The 22,981-nt window shown below is 48.9% G+C and overlaps 2 protein-coding genes across 2 annotated transcripts in view; one reads left to right on the top strand and one right to left on the bottom strand.

Annotated features, from left to right (window-relative positions):
- Positions 1-6,262: 6,262 nt before the first annotated feature.
- Positions 6,263-19,484, top strand: S1pr3 (sphingosine-1-phosphate receptor 3). The gene is made up of 2 exons (XM_034510219.2): positions 6,263-6,465; positions 16,049-19,484. The coding sequence occupies exon 2, from the start codon at positions 16,192-16,194 to the stop codon at positions 17,326-17,328; it is 1,137 nt and encodes a 378-aa protein (XP_034366110.1). The 5' UTR covers positions 6,263-6,465; positions 16,049-16,191; the 3' UTR covers positions 17,329-19,484.
- Positions 19,485-21,864: 2,380 nt separating this feature from the next.
- Shc3 (SHC adaptor protein 3) overlaps positions 21,865-22,981 on the bottom strand; it is a 125,277-nt gene continuing 124,160 nt past the window's right edge. Inside the window, exon 13 of the mRNA XM_076939038.1 lies at positions 21,865-21,957. The gene's annotated coding sequence lies outside the window, so the exon portion shown is untranslated. The remainder of the gene's footprint in view (positions 21,958-22,981) is intronic.

Here is a 22,981-nt window from a genome sequence, read left to right as displayed (position 1 = left end):
CTGCAAAGTGCTTGCAGTGTGAGCCAGAGGATCTGAGTTCAGATCCTCACACCCACTTTGGGTTTGTTTTTTTTTGTTTTGTTTTTTTTTTTTAATTGCAACCTTAGGCTGCTAAAACTCCTCACTGGTCAGCTATCTGACCAGTGACAGTTCACAGGGTTCACAGCAAAGTAAGACATCACATGTGCGTGCACACACACACACACACACACACATACACGGGGGGGGGGAGGGGAACTGCACCCTGCACTCTACACCCTGTACACTGCACCCTGCATATAACCTTCCAGTACAGCAAGCTTCGTGGTCAGTACCCAGTTTGATTCCTCCATGTCTGTGACGGACAGTGTTAGTGGTATCTTAAGCAGTAAGTTCTTACCATCCAGTTCTGGTGGGCAGACGGGCAATCAAGAGTAATGTTAATAGCCTGTATTATTTCGGGAGTCTCAGGATACTTCTAACCCAATAAATCACAGGTTTATTTGGCAAACAGCGGCTTCTAGAATGAGCATAATCTCCCCTGTGTAGGATAACTCCAACTACACTCTCATACGGACACGTACATAACTATATACATACACATATGTGGAGCTTATGAAATAGGTTTCCATATGGCTTTTTCAAACATCCTTAGAGTGAGTTATCCTTCCTCCAACCCCCTCGGGTGCCTTGCCCTTCCAATCCTTTCCCATTTAACCCTTCCTCCTCCATGTTATTCTCTTCGATAATTGCCCTGAGTTTGTGTCTTTCTATCCATAGACCAGTGCAGCTCTCTGGCATCATCTAAAGATGTTTCTTTGTGCCGTGGATGGTGGTTAACAAATAAATTCACATCTGGTTAAAATGAGGAGGGTTAGTGACTGTGGGGTGTTCAGCTGCAAATGAGACAGACACCTGGACCACAACCTCTCAAAGCTCAGCACCCACCCCAAGAGGGGTGGAAAGACGGTAAGATCCCAAGGTGTCTCAGACCAGCACAGGACCCGTGAATGTTCACAGCGTCTGTGGTTGCTTGCATAAAACAACTTAACATTCTAGCATGGAGTGAGTTGGGGTTCCTAAGTCCCACCTCTAATTGAGGAGCTATTGGCAGTTGGTGGCTTGGGGTGGGGGGGGAGTTGGTTTTTGTTGAGGCTGTGGCTCCTGGTAAGTCAGCCAGATTCCAGTGGTTAGCTCCACATCTAGAAGCCTGTGGACAGCACAAATTAGGGTGAGTGGATCATTAGATATTTTAAAAGGAGGACATGAAACGGAGGGATAGGGAGGTAGGGGATGGATCTGAGAGAGTGAAGAAGGTGAATATGGCCAATATATATAAATTTCCTCAAAGAACTAATAAGAAGGTCTTAAAATCCATAAATAAAAGACATGGTGACTGATTGAGGAAGACACATACACAAGCACACGTGTTCACAAGCCCGCTTCTCTTTCTCTCTCTGTCTCTGTCACACACACACACACACACACACACACACACACCATAAAATAACAAATGAATAAATAAATGCTTGTGAGAAAAATGGGGTCTGGTGGTTTGCATACACATGGCCCCTGTGGGTTCATATATTTAAATACTTTAGTCACCAGGGAGTGGCACCACTTGAAAGGATTAGAAGGATTGGGGGTGGGGGGTGGCCTTGTTGGAAGCAGTGCATCATTGGAGATAGGCTTTGAAGTTTCAAAAGCCCATGTCAAGCCCTGTGTCTCCCTCTCTGCCTGCAGATCAGGATGCAGCTTCTAAGGACTTCTCCAAGGACATGTCATGCTCCCTGCCGTGATGACAATGAACTAAATCTCGGGAACTGTAAGCAAGCCCTCAGTTAAATGCTTTCCTTCGTAAGAGTTGCCTTGGTCATGAGGTCTCTTCGCAGCAGTGATTAAGATGTGGGGAAAAGGGAATTCTTATACGTTTTTTTGCAGGAATGTAAAGAAGTACAGATGCCATGAGGAAAAAAAAAACACTAAAAATAGATCTAGCCTATGATTCAACTGTCCTACTTCTGGGACTGTAGCCAAAGCTATCCTTACATGGTGTCATGCACAACGGCAAAGACAGTGAACTCAGGTGCCCCGTTTCAGGAGAATGCTTCGACCATGGCCTCCCTTTCTCTGTTCTCTGCCTCTCGAGTGCTGGGATTGCAGATGTGCGTCACCATAGTCAGTTCATACCTTGTTGGAAATGGTACCCAGGGCCTCGTGCACACTAGGCAAGCACTCTACTGATTGAGCCACATGCCCGGCTGTGCCCTGTCCTTTAGATCAGCATAAAGCCATTGAGCACAGCTGCAGGCTAAATGGGTGCCAGAGGGGATGAAGACAGCACAGCAAAGGACACAGGAAAGTCCCATCATATTCTATAATGCAAACTCCAAGTCCGGAGAGCTCTGCCTGCATGCCGTTGGCACACAGCTGTGAGCTGTCATTGTAGGATAAAGACCTCAAGTTTGGGTTTCTCTACTATGAAGCTAACATGTGTACATTTAAAACATCTCAATTATGAGACACGGAATAGAATGAGAAGGCAGCTGTCCACACCAGTAATAGTCTCATACCCAGACACATACCACACATATAACAAATACCACACATATAAACACACATCATATGCCATACCACACACTATACCCACATCACATATAAACACATACAAACACATCTATCACACTACATACACATACTCACACATCTCTACAGACACACTATGCACACATCACAAACATACACATACAACACCATACAAACACTGTGCAAATACACAATTGTGTGTGTGCACACACACACTCACTCCTGAGATGCATAGGTCACATACTACACTAATCACCACACTCATATCACAAGCACACACACACACACACATACACACACACACACGCACTACTCATTACGGATATGCTGCACACATCTGCTCATTACGGATATGCTGCATACACATCTCACGAGTTCTCACATACACATACAACACCATACAAACACTGTGCAAATACACAATTGTGTGTGTGCACACACACACTCACTCCTGAGATGCATAGGTCACATACTACACTAATCACCACACTCATATCACAAGCACACACACACACACACATACACACACACACACACGCACTACTCATTACGGATATGCTGCACACATCTACTCATTACGGATATGCTGCATACACATCTCACGAGTTCTCAGAGCGCACACCACACAGACACACGTCTATGAGTGTCTCTGAACACTGTCAACATCTTTCTAAAACACAAACTGTGAGAAGAACAGTTCCTGGAACTCCTGGCTGACCTCAAGAATGATGACGGGACAGAGTAGGAGTGTGGTGACGAGGACAAGGGGCTGTAGTCACTTGGCATTGGCTGATGGCTGTCATGGAATGAGCTCCCCCATGAAGGCTGAGGCAGTGAGTCAAAGGGTGGCTGTGTGTCCAAATAGGGCTGTGTGGCACGCAGGACCATGGTCCATTCTGCAAGCCCAGGGTCAGGTTCAAATACAAAGCCATCTCTCCCCAAATCTATGTGGTGCAAGCCAGCAGAGAGGAAGTGGCTTGAGGTTATCTGTCAAGTTGCACAATGACCACAAGATCCAAGTCCCCAATACTGTCTCAAGAGAGTCCCATGGTGTCTATCTGTAATAAGTTTAGCCTTTTCTCTAGGACCATGATACCAAGTGTCAGGGTGCTTCAGAAATATAGTCCAATAGGATATAAACATGTATGAACACACATGTAGTACGAACACACTTACCAGGAGGGACTGACTCATGCATTGAGGCAATAAGTCAAAACCCTACGAAGTTAAGGCCCCAGTCAAGTCTGAAGACATATGCACTACTGTGGATAAGCCAAAGGCAACCAGCAGGGGAGGACTCTCTAACTACCAGGGTTAGCCCTTGGTCTTCTGAACAATCTATTCATGCCCATAGGGATTGGACAAAACTTTCCCACCCTGACCAGCCATATTCTGCAGCAGACAGATATTCATCTCACCCAAACATTCTCAAGCATGCTGAGAAAGATGTTCAGAAAGAGTCAGGCTCAGTCTAGAGGACCAAGCATAATCAGACACCTGCTGACATCTCCATGGAAAACCGCTTCCTAGTTTCTAGCCAGCACTGTGATTGGTCTTCCCACTAGCTTGCACGCTTTCACCTTCTGACACGTTTGTCCAACCCTGTATTTTCAGGGATGGTTGCAGAACATGGATTTCCTCAGTCTGCTGTTCCTGCTGAGGTTATGAACTGGTTTTCTCTCATCAGTCAGCAATACACAAGGGAAGATGCATTTAGAGAAATCTGCCTACAGATGGGCAGACCCACTGTGAGAGCTGAGTGTCTGAGCTTTAAAGTCCAGATATAGAACAGCAGAAGGGGTAAGGTCTCTATCATGCTCCACAGAGGAAAGGTCTCCATCACAGCAGTGAGAACTAGAGGCTGCATCAGAACAGACATCACAACAAGACAGGGACTCCATTAAGGAGGAGGCCTGTACTGGAAAGATGGCTGCTACTGGTTAGGAAACTTTGAGGGAAAAGAAGCCTTGTTGAAAGACAGGTTTCAGGGATACCACAGGGATGCAGTGGGTGGAATCACTCTTAGGAAAGACTGGCATTAGCAGTAAGAGCCCTGGTACCTCTCAGGCTGTGGGAGTCTGATGTCTGAGGCTGGAGGAACTGTCATAAGAGACTCAGGGTCACCCTGTTCTATCGGAAGACCATTTACCTCAGGAATGGAGATACAGATGCTGTAAAAACACACCTCTACCAGCTGGGGCAGTGATGATGACACAGCGGAAACCAGCCAGAGCACAGGGCCTTTTTGTGGGATTAGACACAGTGACCAAAAGACTGTGCTATTACCCTAGCCTCAGGAAGTGACTGCAGAAACAGCTACAGAAACATCTTCAACTGCTGCTACCTCTTCCTTCGTTAACTGGATGTTGTAGGAGCCAAGCACACTGAAACTGCTCATTCTCATTGCTCTTGGGGTGAGAACTAGCTTTGCCCAGCTATGTCCAAGACATTAGGCAAAGTTGGAAGGCGAGGAAAGTAGGACCAGAGCTCAGGGGAATCGTGCTGGTCCTGAGCAGCCAAGGCAGCTGGAGCCCTGCAGCCAGGCTCGTGTGACCCCGAGGGCTTGTGCTTCTCATCAGATGACAGAGAAGGCCCAAACTAGCCAAGGGCTGCCTTTACACGCCAGAGGAACCCCAAGAAAGTGGCAAATTCATCTTCTGTAAGCAAGAAAGCACGCGAGAAAAGGTAACAGGAGTCTGGCCCCTGCCTGCTCAGGAATTTAGCCACGTTTTGCTTCCTCTCCGCTCTCCTTCCCCAAGCTGGTTTGGAGATCTTTTGCATTTCCTTTGTAACTGACAAGTGTGCATGCGGTTCCCCCCAAAGATTCTCATTTCTCCCCACATGGCCGGTGAGGCTTGCCCAGAGTGCAGGAGTAGACTGGGGTGCGGTTAATTAAGGTACACAAGGCACAGGAGTCAGGTCCTGAAATGCACAAGAGGCTGGGGTCCCTGCCTTGCAGCTTGGAAAAGGGATCGGGGCAGGGGGCAGGGGGCAGGGGGCAGGGGGCAGGGGGCAGGGGGCAGGGGGCAGGGGGCAGGGGGCAGGGGGCAGGGGGCAGGGGGCAGGGGGCAGGGGGCAGGGGGCAGGGGGCAGGGGGCAGGGGCAGGGGGCAGGGGGCAGGGGGCAGGGGGCAGGGGGCAGGGGGCAGGGGGCAGGGGGCAGGGGGCAGGGGGCAGGGGGCAGGGGGCAGGGGGCAGGGGGCAGGGGGCTTAGCTTACCAGCTTAAGCTGGTAGTCGGTTAATTTAAGGTTAAAGATAGTATAGTTAACACTAGTCATCTCGAGGCGAGTAACTATTAATAAGAATCTACTCAAATCCTTCTGGCCACCTAGGTAGATATCTACTCAAGCCCAGCTCTGCAGCTGGTTCGGTATCTGCAGTTGCTGGGTCCTGGAGCACTTAAAATTAGCGGGATAGACGCAGGACCCTGGGGTCAGTGTCCAGGTTTTGGGGTGGGAGGAGGTGATCGGTGGAGGAAAGGGGGCAGAGGGAATACAAATGGTTGAAGAGCCCCAGCCAGAGTCGGTGGGTCCAGACAGCTCGGATGCAGCGGACTAGTAGAGAGACTGGGCGGGGACGTGGCTGGGAACCAGGATGTATCTGGGGACCAGCTGGCTGAAGCTCTGAAGCTTGAGTTAGGGGCGGCAGGAGGCGGGGTGACTCTGGGCCCCGCCCCGGAGGGCTGTGGCAAAAGTTTGCCTTCGGATCCTCTAGGGCAGAGTCTGGGCGAACAAGTTCAGGGGCAGGCGACAAGGTCCGGGTGCTGAGCGGAGGTGGCTGGACAAGCCAAGCCGGAGAGAAACCTGAGGCCAGGAGTGACCTCCGGAGGAGCCCCTAAACTGGAGTCTTAGCTGAGACACGGCAGCATGCAACCAGCCCAGATGCGCCTAGGAGAACGAGGTGAGCGGCGGGACCGGATCCGGGGGTTTGGCAAACCAGAGTCTCGGGTTGAGCGGCTGGGGGTCCACCTGAACCACTTTTGGGATAAAATTTCAACCAAGTCGGGGCTCCACAGTGACTTGGGCTCGCGAGTGCCTCTCTTCATCCACCCCATCCTGTTCTCCGGGCCATTCATAACCCGAGAACAGGACATAGCCGCCTATTGGAGCTCGTATAGGGTTCTTTTAAATAACAACCAGGGCTTTTAAAATGTGTTTGTAGAAGCTCAGCGAAGTGAGCAGGCTCTCCAAGGGAAAGATCTTTCCTTTTCTTGGCTAATTAAGAAGTTAAGACACTCTCATGAGAAGAAAACCTGGGCACTGGGAATGGCTGTGGTTTTTTTCCTTCTGGGAGAAAGCAAATCAGTCTTTTAAGTTTTATTAGCTACAAAATTCCAGTTTTCTTAGCACTTCTCAAACTAGGCAATTAGAAGTGTCAGGCCTGGAGCTAGAAGGCAAGGTGCCTGCAAAGAGATAATGAGGCTCCCAGGGAAAATTGGTATGTCATACGTTCTTAACTGAGATAGAAGAAGAAAAGGAAGGGTGGCCATTAACCATGAGCCTGTACACGATCTCTGTGTCCTTCCTTGTCTCTCTGGCCTTGGACAATCCTGATGCCATATTCCTTAGATTTAATGTAAGAGGGGCTTCTTGTCAGCTGTTTAAAGGGAATACTTTGCTTTGAACATGACAGTAAGGTATGTGTAGCATCCTGAGCAGAGGGGAGGACCCTTCCCTGTGGCACCCACCTCCTCCAAAACCTCTAGAGTCACTCATTCAAAAATCTGTAGTCACAAGTCTCTGGTATTGCTTATCACCGTGACCTTCAAAAATTTATCTGCTCAAAGGTCCATCTTTCATAGATGAAAACCAGGCAGACAGGGTCAAGAGAACATAATTCCTAGAAAGTGGAGCGAAGGGTTACGTACTTCAGGTACATGCCTGGCAAGTTGTGGCTGTGGTCAGGGCTATTTGGTTGAGGCGGCGGCGGCGGTGGTGGTGGTGGTGGTGGTGGTGGTGGTGGTGTCTCTGTGTGTGTGCAGGCCCACTCTGTTTGGGTAGCTGTGGAGGAATCTAGATCTGTAAGCTTCTTAAGGGGTGCAGAGCTCAGTGCTGAGGTAAATATTGTGTTGCCATCAGCCCCCACATTGGATCTGCCCATCTGCAGAGTGGCAGATGCTCACATCATCCGGTCAGTGTCAGTCTGCCTAATACATCAGAGAGTCCACCCGCAGAGCCTGCCTTCAGGAAACCCCCACCACCATTTGGGGAGAATGACATCATAACCACTTAGCATCTCATCAATGCCATTTGCTCTTTACACACACACACACACACACACACACACACCATACTGAGACCCTCCTGGTTCTCTACCATATTTGGATGTAGGAACTTTCATTTCCTGTGAAGCTTTATATACTGGCCTGATGACCTGCTTCCCACAAATCAGGGACTGGTCCTTTTTCTGGAAAGCATGATACTTTGTTACACAGATTTCTTCCTCAATGCCTACAGTTTATGGGTATCTATTTTTTTGTTACAAGAATAATAAACGTTTTGAGTGTATCACAATCTTGAAAATGTTGGGGTTCCTTTGCAGTCTCTGAACCCCTCCTTTTCCATCGAAGTCTGAAGGCCATTCTTGAGCAAGCTGCTTGTGTTAGCTGGGATGTGGGATTGGGGTTCATTGAGTCTTATCATGTCTACCCTCACAATTCCATGTTTACCAATTTTGGATCAATGTTATAGCATCCTAAAAGGTGTCTTTCCCACAAGCTCTTGGAAGAGGTGCTCAGCAGGCTGACTGTGATCCTTGAATTTTAATATCCTTCTATTCCCCTGTCTTTAGAGTTATCTAAACATTCCACCCAAGCTCCCAGACTGGTATTGGAATGCCAGTAGCTACAAGCAATTAGGCTATAAAGACACCAAGAGGCTCTTAGCACCTCCTAGTTAAGGGACCTATGACAAGTGACCAACTCATAAAAACCTTATCCCTGAAGGGATGGGCTGGACAGATGCCTCATATCCAACCTAGGCAGGCTCTGCCATTAAGAACCTCAGTTTCCCCCTGTGTTCATTCAGAAGTCACATGCTATCGTGAGGACTAGATAGGACATGAAGTGACCAGGGATGGACTTCCTGGGCAAGACATCTCACGTTAGCCCAGATTGTTAGCTTCCTGAGGGAAGAGATTGCCACATATCTACATTTGTTTTCTGGAAGGCTTGGCAGTAAGTTGATCCCCTGTCCTTGCCGGGAACAGGCGCTGTAGAGAGAATTTGAAAAGCATGATTTTCAGGCAAAGGGGAAAACAAATATAAAACAAAGTTAGATCTTGCATCCGTGATCCGATGCCTTTCTACAGACAAGTTTGACGCTCAAGATGTTCACAGAGCACCCAATGTTCTCGGGACATGACCTCCATATCTGGGGTTTCTTGGACCGCATCCGGATTTGTGTATCATCTCTTTTGCTAATGAGAAGGACACGTGGCAAGCCCCACCAGGCAGAGGCACTAGAATCCATGCCTGAAGGAGGAAAAGGAGGAGAAACAGGGAGCCTTCCCCAGCTTTCATCTGTAACCTTTGTCTCACAGGGTACTTCACGATGACCCTAGCTCAGCACGCCCAGTGTGGGAGGACAGGCAAGTGAAGCCTGCCTTCTGTGAGGTCCAGGCAGAAAACCAGAGTGAGAGAATTCATGGAGCAAAGGAATTCTCCAGGAGTGGGAGCCATGAACTGGTTATGTCATTTCATGGTTCTTTTCAATGAAAAACAAAACAAGACCCAAAAACTCTGGCTTTCCAAGAAATGTCGCTGTCAAATACTAGATGCTTTAATTCGGTTCAGAGGATGAGGTCATTGACGTCTCTGGAAGGAGCCCTTCCTCTGACGAAGGGAGATGTCTTTTTCTCTGAGATTTTTGAGAAAGGGGAAAGAAGGAGGGTAAGAAGAATAAAAAAGAGGAGAGGAGGAGAGGGGCAGGGGAGGGAGATGGAAGGGGCACACTAGATAGACAGCAGAGATATTTCTCCCTCCTTTTTCTGCTTTTTATAGTTTGTTTACTTTTAAACCGACATATGGAGAAAGTAAGTTGCTAGTGTAGAAGGCACATCTGGAACCTATTGGACCCCTCTCCCAGGCTCACTTCCCCCAAGGGAAGCCGCTTTTGGATTGGGGGAGGGCAGGCATGCCTAATATTGGCAGGGTCTCGTGTAGGGTCACCCACCACTGAGCCATTTGGTCAAGGCATCTCCTTCCTTCTTAGCAAAAAGAAAATATGTTTGGTGTCAGAGTGTTTCAAGGAAAGCCGTGCGATCCCAGTGTCGTGAGACCAAAGTGAGAAGGCTCAGGTGATGGCGGTGGGAGCAAGGACAGCTCAGATGTGGACAGTGGCTTCTATTAACTGCAGAATGATTGAGGACTCCAGTTCAATCCCTGTCAGATCAGAGGAGGCCACGAATAGGGAGGAGGAGTCTGCTGGGGATGTCAGGAATGTTTGCTAATTAAACCTGTACTAATGAGCACAGGCCAGGGACTGCCTATGAACCTGTGCTGAGGAGACTGGTGCTGCTGAGGGAGCCCTCTACTCTAGAGCTCAGTGGGACCTGCCTGTCTCCAGAATATGCCTCAGATTTTGGAAGACACACAAACTAGTCTCTGTGTGACCACCATCTCAACATTAGACTTCTTTAAAAAAAAATCCTGTGTGTGTGTGTGTGGGGGGTTATGTGTGGTGGTGGCGATACATGTGGTGTGTGTGTGTGTGTGTGTGTTGGGGGGTATGTGTGTGTGTGTGTGTGTGTGTGTGTGTGTGTATGGGAATGCAGATGCTTACATGTGCCAGCATGTGTATGGAGGTTAGAGAACAACCTCAGGTACCAGTCCTTGCCTCCCACTTTGTTTGAGACAGGGTGTCCTTTGTTATGTACTGTGCTGTACACCAGGCTAGCTGGCCTATCTGCTGGCAAATCTGGGCATCCTTCTGCCTCTGCCTCCCATGTTGTGTGGGAGTGCAGGGATTACAGAAGTGCACAAACATGCCTGGCTTTACATGAGGGGATTCAAACCCAGGTTCTCAGGCTCTACAGAGGGAACTTTACTCTCTGAGCCATCTCCCTGACCCAAGAGCTCCCTTCTGTACCAAAGGAAATGAATCAGCAGTCCAACTTCCAATATCAATGCCAGACGTCATCCTTTCCCCAATGCCCGATGCAAAACTGCTTACTGCATCTCTCTTGCCTTCTGTGAGGACACCTTGACCCCCCACTCCCACCCCTCACAAATGCCTATTTTCCAGGACTAGCTAGACAGCTGCCTTCAGACCAGCACTTCTGGGTCACGGTTACAGCCCACCCTTTACACCAATGTGCCCCTTAGAAAGCAAGGGTTGCCTGCAAAGATGCAGGCACCTGTTCACCAAAAGATTGTGTGAGAAACAACCTTTGGCCATGAGAGACATTGTCCTTGTCTATAAATCAGACCTATAGAGGGTGCTGTACAGAAATTGATTAAGTGCGAGCAGGGTTCGGCTGCATACACAAGTGTGGTTACATGCCAGTTTCAGGGTGTCCCATGGGCTCATTTACACACTGCAAGAAACAGGATAAATCCACTTGGGGTGAGAAACCCAGACAGTGGACACGCTGGGTGACAGTAATGACCAGCAGAGACCCCTGGTGGCCTATTGCTGATCTGAGTGCTAGTCCTGGCTTCCTAGTGCATTGGTCACTTGGTGACAGTACTGAAAGAACACACCCAGCCCTAAGCAGAGCTCACTGACACCTTACCAAAGTGGAGGCCTGCAGGTGGCACCCCTTCTAAACAGAGGGAAGGTCGCCTGTGACCTGCTTTTGACCACACAGTGATATCTAGATGTATCCAAAATCAATCTGGTGTTTAGCCCAGGGTGTAGCTCTCAAGATATAACCAGCTTTACAATCTTGGTAAACCAGAGAAAATATGTGTTTAGGTCTCCAAGAGCCAGATAGCTTCAAGATGCAAATGCAGAGAACCAGAATGGTATCTAACAAAAGATGCTCTATAAAATTTCTGCTGCTTGAGAGATGAGTTTTAATTAAGGAGAACCCTATAGCTTCAGCGGCACCAGTAGGCTAGCGTGCAGGCCCTTGGCCTCCGCGAGTCCTGGCACGTCCGCTATCGTTTTCATTGTGGTTATTTAATTGCTGGTGTCTGCTTCGCTCCTCACCTGTTTTTCTTTCCCTCTGCTCACTCTTCTATGCAGGAAGAAAATAAAAAAGATCCACTCCTGCAGAGAGCCCTGCCTTTCTTCTCCTTCTGTTCCCCCTGGAGCAGTGGTCCCCAACCTTCCTAATGCAGCAACCATTTAATTTAACACAGTTCCTTGTGTAATGGTGATTCCCCCCCTACCATAAAGTTATTTTTCTTGCTACTTCATAACTGTCATTTTGCTGCTGTCAGGGATCATAATCTACATGTTTTCAGAGACAGAAGTTTGTCAAAGGGTCACAACCTGCAGGTTGCGATCAGATCCACCTGATTTAGAGGAACTCTCTTCCCTTCTGCTCATGCTGGAGACAAAAGGTCAAACTTTCCAGGGAGGAGTGGGGTGTGTCGAGGACTGTGGGAGGTTGGGAAAGTGAGACACTGGAAACCATCTGAGTTGGTACATGCACAGCACGAGGGCTGCGGAGATGGCTCAGTCAGGACAGTGCTCGTCTCTCAAGCAGGAAGACCTGGGTTCAATTCTCAGAGCTCATGCGAAAAGGGGGGGGGGGGGAGGTGATGCAAGTTTGTAATCCCAGGCCTGGGGAGGCAGAGACAGGAGCATCCCTGGGGCCTGCTGGCTAGCCAGTCAAGTCCATTGGGCAAGTTCCAGGCCAGTGAGAGACCCTGCCTCAATACAAACAAACAGCAAACACAACCACAGCAAACCCAAGGTAGACAGCATCTGAGGAGCAACACCTGAGACGGACTCATGGCTTCCACACAGGCACATGTGCACACATGTGCACTCATGTGCACACAAAGGCTAATCTAAGTTCACTCATCTTCCCTAGAACAACAAACCGGGAGAGAAACCTCAATTTTCACCAGTCTCATGAGCTGGGTTTTTGGACATTGTCTACAGAAACTGTTGGCAGAGCAGCCAGCTCAGTGCTATCTGCAAACAAACCCGGGCATCCACACGGCAGGGACAGCACCCAAGGACTTGAGGATGGACACTGATCAGCACGATGGCTTGTCCTGCCGTTGGTGTCTAATCTTGACTATCTACTTGAGGACATGTAGAATCAGCATGGAAATAAACAAATCTGGGCACGTCTACTTTCTAGCTCAGGTTAAGTGAGATGTGTGGGCAGGATCACCCCACAGGGTGGGGTCCTGTACTGAACAAAAACCCGAGAAGGCCAGCTGACCACCAGTATTCGTCTCCATCTGCTTCCCCACTGGACTGTGGGTGCAGTGTGACCATCTGCCTCCAGCTCCTGCTGCCATGCCTCCCCAACCTTGGTAGACTGCACCCTTGAACTGGGAACCAGATAAACCCCTCTCTTCCTGCATTGCTTTTGTCGGGTATGTGGTCGAATCTCAGAAAACTGTGGCTGCTTACAGTTCCTAGTCTTCCAATGAGAATGTTTGCAACACTTTTCTTAAAGTGGTAACAGCCTTGAGGAAAGGTCATGGGAGCTGGCCTGACCCTTGGCGCCACAGGATGAGCAGAATGTGATTTGGGGTTTGACAAACAGATGAGGCTTAAACTAACATCAGGAGGTGAGGGCTGGGGTGTCTATAACTCAATTAGCAGAATTTCTGCTTAGCAGCGGAGAGGCTTTGAGTTCAATCCCCCCGCCCTACATAAAACAGCATGGTGGTTCAAGATTGTAATCTCAGCACTTAGGAGGCAAAGGCAGAGGGGTCTGAAGTTCAAAATCATCATAGCAACTCCCAGGTCAGGCTAGGTTACACGATACCCGATGATGATGACGATGACAACGGAAGAAGAGGAGGAGGAGAATAGTAAGAGACTTGTAGAATTGTCCTGCCTGCCTCAGGGAGAACTTTTAGAAGCCCAGTGGGGAGCTTGGTTGGGTGTGCCAGGGGTCCTGAGCATGTGAGCCCTCTCTGTATCACCGGTGTCTCATCCTCAGAGCCATTCTCTGAAGTTAAAAGAAGGCAGAGTAAAGGTTCCACCAGCCAGCAGCGCTCAGGCTGACCTTGGCTCAAGCCCCTCCATCATCCCAAGTAGCTAGGCCAAGGGCTGCTCCAGGTCGAATGTAGACATCAACTCAGACAGTTCCTAGGAATTCTAGAATAACAGATGCCTCCAAGGGCTAGGAGATTTCTCTGCTTGAGAAGCCACAGTCCTCGTCTTTCCAATGTCACCAATGCTAAGGCCTCCCCAGGGACAGAGAAAGAGGCTTACACAAAACCCACTGCTCCCAGGAGGTCTCAGGAGTGCAAAGTCCCCCAGAAGTAAGTCACTTTCTCTTCTCAGCCCTATAGCACCATCTATAGAGGAACCCCTGGTATCCTTTAGGGATTTAAGTCCCTCTTAGAAGAAACTCCTGATGTGGGTGAGGCCCCATTGTGTTGGTCCATGTGTCTGTGAAGCAACTTTAGGCCTGGAGCTTAAACACTGTGAATAAATCCTCAGCGGGTTCTCAGAGTGGGCTATTTTCAACTCACCTTCCTTGGACCTCATTAGATATTTAAGAATTCAGTAACTTTAATTTAAAACAAGTGAGCGTAGAAAGGGGGTTGGAAGTAACAGAAGAAGGTGAGACACAGTTGGACAGAGAACTCAATTCTAGAGTTCTGCAGCATGGGCAGTTGGCTTGGGTTCACCCCAGTGAAGAACGCAAAGACAGGGGGTTCTAACTTGCAAATGTTTAAGGAGTCAAGGATGCTAATGGCTACGCTGTGATCATCACTGACAGCATGCACCTGTCACCACGCCACACCCACAAAGATGAACAACTAGGTGTGTCAACTACAATTAAAAAATAAATGGTAAGCCTATGCACACGAAGCACTGCCTTCACAGCTACCTGGCAGAGCATCAGAGTCACAGAAGTGGATGGAGATGAGATGTAAGACAGGTTAACACATCCACGGGGCAGTGGGCAGCCCTGGGGAGATGGCTCAGCTCATACAGGCATGAATGAAAACATGAGTTCGGGACCCCCAGCACCCAGGTAGAAAGCTAGGTTTGTTTGGTGGTATGCATCTGTAATCCTAGTGTTGTGGGCAGGGAGACTGGAGGATTCCGTGGAGCTCAGTGGCCAGCCAATGTGACTGCATGGGTGTGCTTCAGGTTCAGTCACACACGTGGGAATGCATGTACATGCATTTGCGTCACACACACATGCTTATTCTCTTTCTTACATGCACACACACACAGACACATGTGTGCACACATACATACACATGCATGCACACATACACAGACATGCATGCACACAGATACATGCATGCACACACACATGAATGCACACATACACATAGACACATGCATGCACACAGATACATGCATGCACACACACATGAATGCACACATACACATAGACACATGCATGCATACAAGACACATGCACGCACACACACATGCATGCACACATACACAGACACATGCATGCACACATACACACAGACACATGCACACACACATACTTATTTTTTCGGGGTCTGGTGTTTGTATTCAAGGCCTTCACAGCAATTGCAAGTATCATCTTTTCTTCTATTCCCGGGCATTGTAAATATGCTAATTCATACTCCTTGCCCAGACTTCTGCCTTTCAAGCCACACTCAGAGTTCCTGTCATTACCCCTTCCCTTTCCTCTCTTCCTTTAACCTCAGTGGCCGCAGCTTCCAGGATGGTTCGCATTCCTTCCTCCCTGGGCTCTGCTCAGTGCAGTGGCCGCAGGGTTCTTGCTCAGGCTCCGGCTGCCCTTCCTGCCCTCCCTCTGTGGTCAGGCTGTGGGGCTCTCTGCCAGGTGGGCCAAAGGCCCATCCAGACCCCAAGGGAATCAGCCCAAGGAAGTATTCGGTGCTTCTCACGGTGCTGCTTCAAACCTCAGCAAGGAGGACCCAGAAGTCCTTCAGACACCATTTTTCCTACTGTGGTCTGGTTTTCTTCACCCCTCCTTTCCTCCCTTTCATCCTCCACTCCCTCCTTCCTTCTTTCCCTCCCTCCCTCCCTTTTCCTCATCCTGAGAAAAATCTAATTCCCTCCACAGCTGGGAATAGAATAGTGGTTTACCAGCTCCCACGTGGTGGGTGAGAAGTAACGCAGTGTTTCCTGGTGCCTGGAGATTTCCAAGTGGAAGCCTGCTCGTTTCTGCCGCAGTTATACGATTCACAGATTCGCACTCTGAGGCTTCTTTGCCAGCTCCGGGCCCCTAACCGCTTTCCCTGGTTTCAATCTTGGAGGCTTGGCCTATGTTCCAAGCACTCCCTGCACACCAGCCCTCCTTATGCGTTAGCATTTTCCACACTTAGGGTTGCTGCATGGTGATCATGTGATGCAAAGCTCCTTCTACTTTCATCTCCTTACAGAGCCTGTTTTCAACACTCTTCCTGCAATCAGGCCGGCACGCCTTCAGGAACTCACCACCACTGTCCCAATTGTTCCCTGAAATGAACGTTCCTGGCGCGCCCTCTCGTGGACTGTTGAGGTAATCATCTGTCTATAGGAAGTCATGGCAACCACGCATGCGCAGGGCCACCAGCCAGTCTTTGGGAATGACACTCTCCGGGAACATTACGATTACGTGGGGAAGCTGGCAGGCAGACTGCGGGACCCCCCTGAGGGTGGCACCCTCATCACCACCATCCTCTTCTTGGTCACCTGTAGCTTCATCGTCTTGGAGAACCTGATGGTTTTGATTGCCATCTGGAAAAACAATAAATTTCACAACCGCATGTACTTTTTCATTGGCAACTTGGCTCTCTGCGACCTGCTGGCCGGCATAGCCTACAAGGTCAACATTCTGATGTCCGGCAGGAAGACGTTCAGCCTGTCTCCAACAGTGTGGTTCCTCAGGGAGGGCAGTATGTTTGTAGCCCTGGGCGCATCCACCTGCAGCTTATTGGCCATTGCTATCGAGCGGCACCTGACCATGATCAAGATGAGGCCGTATGATGCCAACAAGAAGCACCGCGTGTTCCTTCTGATTGGGATGTGCTGGCTAATTGCCTTCTCGCTGGGTGCCCTGCCCATCCTGGGCTGGAACTGCCTGGAGAACTTTCCTGACTGCTCTACCATTTTACCCCTCTACTCCAAGAAATACATTGCCTTCCTCATCAGCATCTTCACCGCCATTTTGGTGACTATCGTCATCTTGTATGCGCGCATCTACTTCCTGGTCAAGTCCAGCAGCCGCAGGGTGGCCAACCACAACTCCGAGAGGTCCATGGCCCTTCTGCGGACCGTAGTAATAGTGGTGAGCGTGTTCATCGCCTGTTGGTCCCCCCTTTTCATCCTCTTCCTCATCGACGTGGCCTGCAGGGTGAAGGAGTGCTCCATCCTCTTCAAGAGTCAGTGGTTCATCATGCTGGCCGTCCTCAACTCGGCCATGAACCCTGTCATCTACACGCTGGCCAGCAAAGAGATGCGGCGTGCCTTCTTCCGGTTGGTATGCGGCTGTCTGGTCAAGGGCACAGGGACCCAGGCCTCACCCATGCAGCCTGCCCTCGACCCAAGCAGAAGTAAATCAAGCTCCAGTAACAACAGCAGCCACTCTCCAAAGGTCAAGGAAGACCTGCCCCACGTGGCTGCCTCTTCCTGCATCATTGACAAAACCAGGTCCCTTCAGAATGGGGTCCTTTGCAAGTGACGGTCTCCACAGGGCAAGCTCTGCAGCCACGACTATTTATTGCATGCATTACTTCCACGAGGGGCCTTAAGAGATCTTGACTCTGGAGGTCTGCTTGGTGTGGCCAGACTGTGTGGCATCTCCTGAGGAGGAGACCCAAGGAGTTACCAACACATGTCAGCCTGGACATGGATGTGCCTTATCTGTTGTAGGCTCCATCCTTCTGAATGTACCAAGCTGCTGACATGGTCCACTGCCTTTGGATGCCACATTCCCTGGTCCAGGGAGGGCAGGTGGTGATGTGCTATGCACATGCGCTTTGGGATGGTGTCATCCTACTTTCACACTACATTTGTTTTTCATAGAATGGGTGCTCGCGTATGTGTTTCTCCGTTGCCATGCCATGTTACACGGGATATGTGTAGGCCAGGCTTTCCCAGGTGGAGCCCATTACAAAGTATCAGTCCTTTACACATCGTTGGTCCAAACCTGCCCACGCTGCTGTAGCAGGTTCAGCATGTGATAAGGTGATGTCCCCTTCCCAGTGCCCTTGCACCGCTGTCCTAGTTCATAACTGTGAAAAGTTACTAAAGTATTCTGTATTCTCAAAAGCCTCACCCAAGAGCAGCCCACGTGTGTGGGTCTTACCCTTACCTCCCTCCCTCTTGGGTCCCTTACATAAGCTAAAGTACACCTGAAAGCCAAATTATGTGATCATTGACACATTTTTGAAAATCACTGAAAAGCCAGCCAGGATCTCTCAGAATGCTGGTATCACTAAAGGAAGAGCCCATAAGGAGAGGCAAGGTGCTCTCCATGGTGGGTCACCTTTCCAGGGGACTGCAGTTAGTCTGCTGCGTGTAGAAAGTTTCCAGCAGTGACGTTCACAAGCCAGCACTTCATCGGTATGGTACTGAGTTCAATTCTACGTAGAGAAGCTTGAAGCTGGTCATCCCCTTTGCTGTCACCTTTTTCTGGCAAGGAGCTGGAGTTGTCAGCAAAGCTTCTCACCTCCCACCATGTGGACCCTGACCAGGACCATTCAGTTAGAGGAAGCCACCAGGCTGGGAGGCGTGATGTGGTTATCTGTGCATTCTTTAGGGAGAACCATTCCCGTTCCCGTATGATGGATACTCCAGTTACTCTCCACTGCTTGGACCTGCGTTCCTTTGTCCACCTTGTAAAGAAAATGCTTAGAAGACAACTCTGAACATCCCCTCCCCAAGGACTCCACCCACACGACACACAGATGAAAGGTGAGTGTGTTGGAGAGAGTGGCCAGCACCCATGCTCCCAGAACAGCCTTTGGAAGGACTCTCACTCGGGGAAACCTCCTGTCAGAGCTCTCTGAAGGTTGATTAACATCAGAGACCATTGCCTTACGAACCCTGGAAGAGCATGGGCCTTTTTAAAGCTGATTTTTCTCTTGGTGGTTACCTGATGGCATTTGCTCTTGCTTAGGGACATTTTTCCTGGATTTTAGGTAACCATGGGCTAACTGAAGACTTCCCCTTGGGTTACTCCTGGTGGATATGGGTCACTGCCAAGATTCTGCTGGATCCTTGGCCTGCCTCTTCTCTGTCACTGAAAAAACTTAATCTCTCATCATGGCGTTGACAGAACCCAAGGCATTTCTGGAAAAAAGCATGCAAGTGCTGGGCTAAGGGAAAAAAATAACAGAGAAGTGTGCAGGGGAGTTGAGGTGGTGAAAGAATGGGGCTTGTGGATATGCTGTTTCATAATCAGAATGCTTTGAGGCCATGGAGCTGGGTCACTAATATTAATATCACATTGTACATGACCCTGACTTCTCCATATCCTCCTGTGTCTGCTTTCACTCAACCTTGTAGAGGCCCATGCCCACCATTTCCAGCTAGGAGGTAACATTTGTAGCATGACAGACTGCCAAGCAACTGAAAATAAAAATACACTAAAACCTAATGGCGCTCACTTGATGTATGCCAACCGGATCCATCAGCCGTGATGCCAGTGTGCACTCCTTTCCCTAGCGAGTCACCGAGATGGCATTGAGACATTGAGTGTGCCATACCCTCACCCCAAAGGTCGGAAACAAGTGACACCAGAGAGCCTGGGGCCCACCCAAGGTAGTGAGCGACCTTTACTAGTTGCAGTTTCTGTTTGTTAATAAAAAATAAAACCAAAAGCCTTTATATGAACCCATTCTGGAGATCTGTGTGGTATGTCCTAGTGGTCGGCGATAGACACTCAGGGAGTGTAGAGGGGTGCTCCTGCTTCTCTCCCAGTACCTGGTCTCACAGCATTTCAGGAACAAACCACACTTAGAAACCCAATCACCAAGTCCCTTTTATCCCCCAGGCCCATGTTGTAGATGTTGTTAGATTGAAGTTTTAGTATACTGGATGCCACTGATACAGGTCTGGGTGGATGCTGTTTTACTGCTGCTGCTGCTGCTTCTGCTGCTGCTGCTGGTGGTGTGTGTGTGCGTGTGCACATGTGCACTACTGTGTATGCAGTAGAGGCCAGAGGTTGATGTTGGATCGAATAATCTCTCTCTCTCTCTCTCTCTCTCTCTCTCTCTCTCTCTCTCTCTCTCTTCTGCTCTTCATCTTGATTTTTGTGAGATAGCATTTCTCACTGAACCCCAAGCTGCCTGCTTTAGCTAGATCGACTGACCAGCAAGCCCCCAGGATTGGTATTCCTCCTGCCAGGATTACAGGCACAAACTGCCATGTGTGGCATTTATGTAGGTGCAGGGCACCTCCCGGGAGCCATTTCCCAGCAGATCTTATGATTTGAAGAATGGTAATAGCCCCTTTGTAGGGAAGAAATTATAAAATAAAAAAATAAAAATGTCATCCAACCAGAGACTGGGCTTCATTTGCCAGTGTCTGCAGATGAGAAAGTGAGTAAGCAGCCAGCAGAACTGGCTCCCTGTTTTACAAGCGATAAGTTTTAGCCACTAACCTGCATCCCACACACAGAGCACCCATAGTTGGTGTGATGTTTTGTTGACAACAGTTGTTATAACCTGTAGTGAAAAGCCCCCAGTTCCACCCTCCGGCTGTTTATCACCTCTGACCTACCCAAGGCCATCTATGCTCCAGATCACAAAATTGGCATGAATCTTTTCAAGTGTTTCTGACAAGTTACCTTTTTTTTTTTTCCTTCCCCCCTGAGGGAAAAACAAAACACCAATTTTCTAGAGGAAGGTTTCAATCTGTCCTCCTGTCTTCTGCAAAGCATCACAAGATCCAGTGACCGTTGAGTGTTGCTTGCCACCAGACTGGATGGCCTGAGTTTGGTCCCCAGGGCCCACATGATAGAAGGAGAAAACCCCCACAAGTTGTCCTCTTGACTTGTACAGATGCAGTATGGCACCTCTCCCCCATACACAGACGTGAGCTCCATCACGCAAACAAGAGACACTTTTCACAGCAGCCTTTATTGCCAACAGACTTACACCTATAGTCACTGAAACAATTAACTATTTAAAAATGGTTGCTCCTCTCAATCTTCAAGCCATGGTTACTCTGTGAGCTGGGAAAGAGCTGGTCACAGAAATGTAACAAGGCGCATTTTATACAAAATGTCTACTTACACTGCTGGTTCCGTGCTTTGGAGCCTGTATGGACAAATGTAAAAACCTCATCACCCACATGGTTTTAGTGTCTAAGTCAGAGGGCCAGAGGGGCTGCTCCGGAATCACAAGTACATGGGTGGCCAACCTGATGATAAAGGCACATGTTCCAGTACCTAATAATAATGAGAAGAGCAGCATTGTTTAGAGTTAGCCTGCCACCTGCCATACCTGGGCCACGGGGAGGGGGTGTTATATGCCTGACTCCTCTTGGTTAGCCCAGAAGCTTGCCTGTGGTGTGTCAGGACCGTGGTGGAGGGCAACGACATTTCTCTAAAGAGTCCCTGGAGGTGAGGGAGTTCAAGCTGACTGACCACCTTCACCTGTTATATCGTGGGAGCTCCAAATGTTCATCAAATCACCTAAGCTTTATCATAGAAAAATATTAGAAAATGCAAAGTTGGTTTTGTATGTCTGCTCCTCACAGGTGACTTACGGAGCCAATTCCATGCCAGTATCAAAGTAGAAAGGGCAGTTGGGCACACTCCCAGACAGACTGCTGTTACAGTAACTGTTGGTGTTTCACAAAAGTTAACAGAAACAAAGAAAAAACGTCAAGTATTCATATATCAATATGTATAATTGGCCACCCGAGTGCTTTTGAGAAATTATTCAATACCTTGTTACACGTTGCATTTACACTGAGATGTCCCCTGATCCTGGGGCTTTGAACATTAAATGTTTCATTCTGAACACAAAGTAAGTCACATAATTTCACAATACTCAGAAACAAGTTATATCCAAAAGTCAGTTGAACAGAGAACATTCAATGGGCAACTCACACATAGTGTTGTTAAACAAAGAAAAAGAAGAAGAAAAGAAACTAGTGGTCCCCAGCCTAGTTAGTCTACTGTCTCTGCCTTGTGAACTGTTACCTGACTCCACTGTGAGTGGCTTTGGTTGTGGTAAAGGAATTTCCTCCTGTGTGAACCTGTACATCCTCGGGAGCTTGGGTTTCAGATTCACCCCATAGGCTTGGTCCTCTATGTACAATGGGTAAGCTGTTCATTTCCTGTGGTTTCTCTTTTACCCTAAGAGAGGAATAAGTGTGTTGGGGGGGGGGGGTACATCTCAGGGACACACTTACCCCAGGGCATCTGACAGGGCAGGGAGAGGAAAGGAAAGGCTCTTTAACCTGTTCTCCAGCATCCTGCTGACATCAGCAGTTTTCATGAAGGACGCCCACTTGAACTTTTGCACTCTTTTCTTCCTCAAGGGCTCCGCAGCGCCACCTACTGTGCAAAAGCCTTCAGTGACACCCCACCCCCGCCCCAGCTCAGACCTGAGCCTTGGTCCATACTGAATGGGGCACACCAGCCCTGAAAGGCCTCTCCCTCCACTCCAATGCTCTCACACTTCCCCACGTGTGTGTTGGGGGCAGGGCTCCAATTAGATTATAAACAGGAGCAGATCCACCTTATGTTTCCTTCTCTGTCCCACAAGTCCCTGCAGGGCCTGCTACATAGGATCTAATGTACAAATGTAGCCAGGAAGGCTGGCAAGCCAAGTCAGGTTATGGCAAGTCAGGCTTGGTCAAGAAAGGATGTGGGTCTGTAGGTGTTTCATCTGCTTGTCTCTTTTCCTTTTCTCCAACACCTGCCTCTTCCTTGTCATCTGCTGGCTGCTCCCCACCCTTCTGTTTAGTTCTGTTGAGATATGGCCTCATGTAGCTCAGGTTGGCCCTTGAGCTAGCCTTTACCACCCAAGTGCTAGGATTACAGAAATGCACTGCACACCTGGCTTGCTTTCCCTCTGTCATGACCCTTCTTCCCTTTTTTATGCCATGGTCTCACAGCCTACATGCCCAGAACTCTGCTCCACAAGTCTGCAAATGAGAGCCTATCAAGCACCAAGCTCCTGGTACCATTTTCATTTATAGTTGTTCATGTCAGAAAACCCCAGAGGCTCAGTACAGAGAGACCCAGCACAGAACTGGTCTGTGTCTGGACATATACATGCTGAGGTGCACATTCCAGGTGAACTAAGGGAAGCTTGTGTATGTGATTAATACATGCATGCAGTTCACACTCAGAAACCCTAGGATAAAGTTGCAAT

Source organism: Arvicanthis niloticus, chromosome 8 (assembly GCF_011762505.2).
Source record: "Arvicanthis niloticus isolate mArvNil1 chromosome 8, mArvNil1.pat.X, whole genome shotgun sequence".
NCBI lineage: Eukaryota > Metazoa > Chordata > Mammalia > Rodentia > Muridae > Arvicanthis > Arvicanthis niloticus.
Note: the sequence above shows the minus strand (reverse complement) of the source record. Positions and strands in the feature narration are given on the sequence as shown.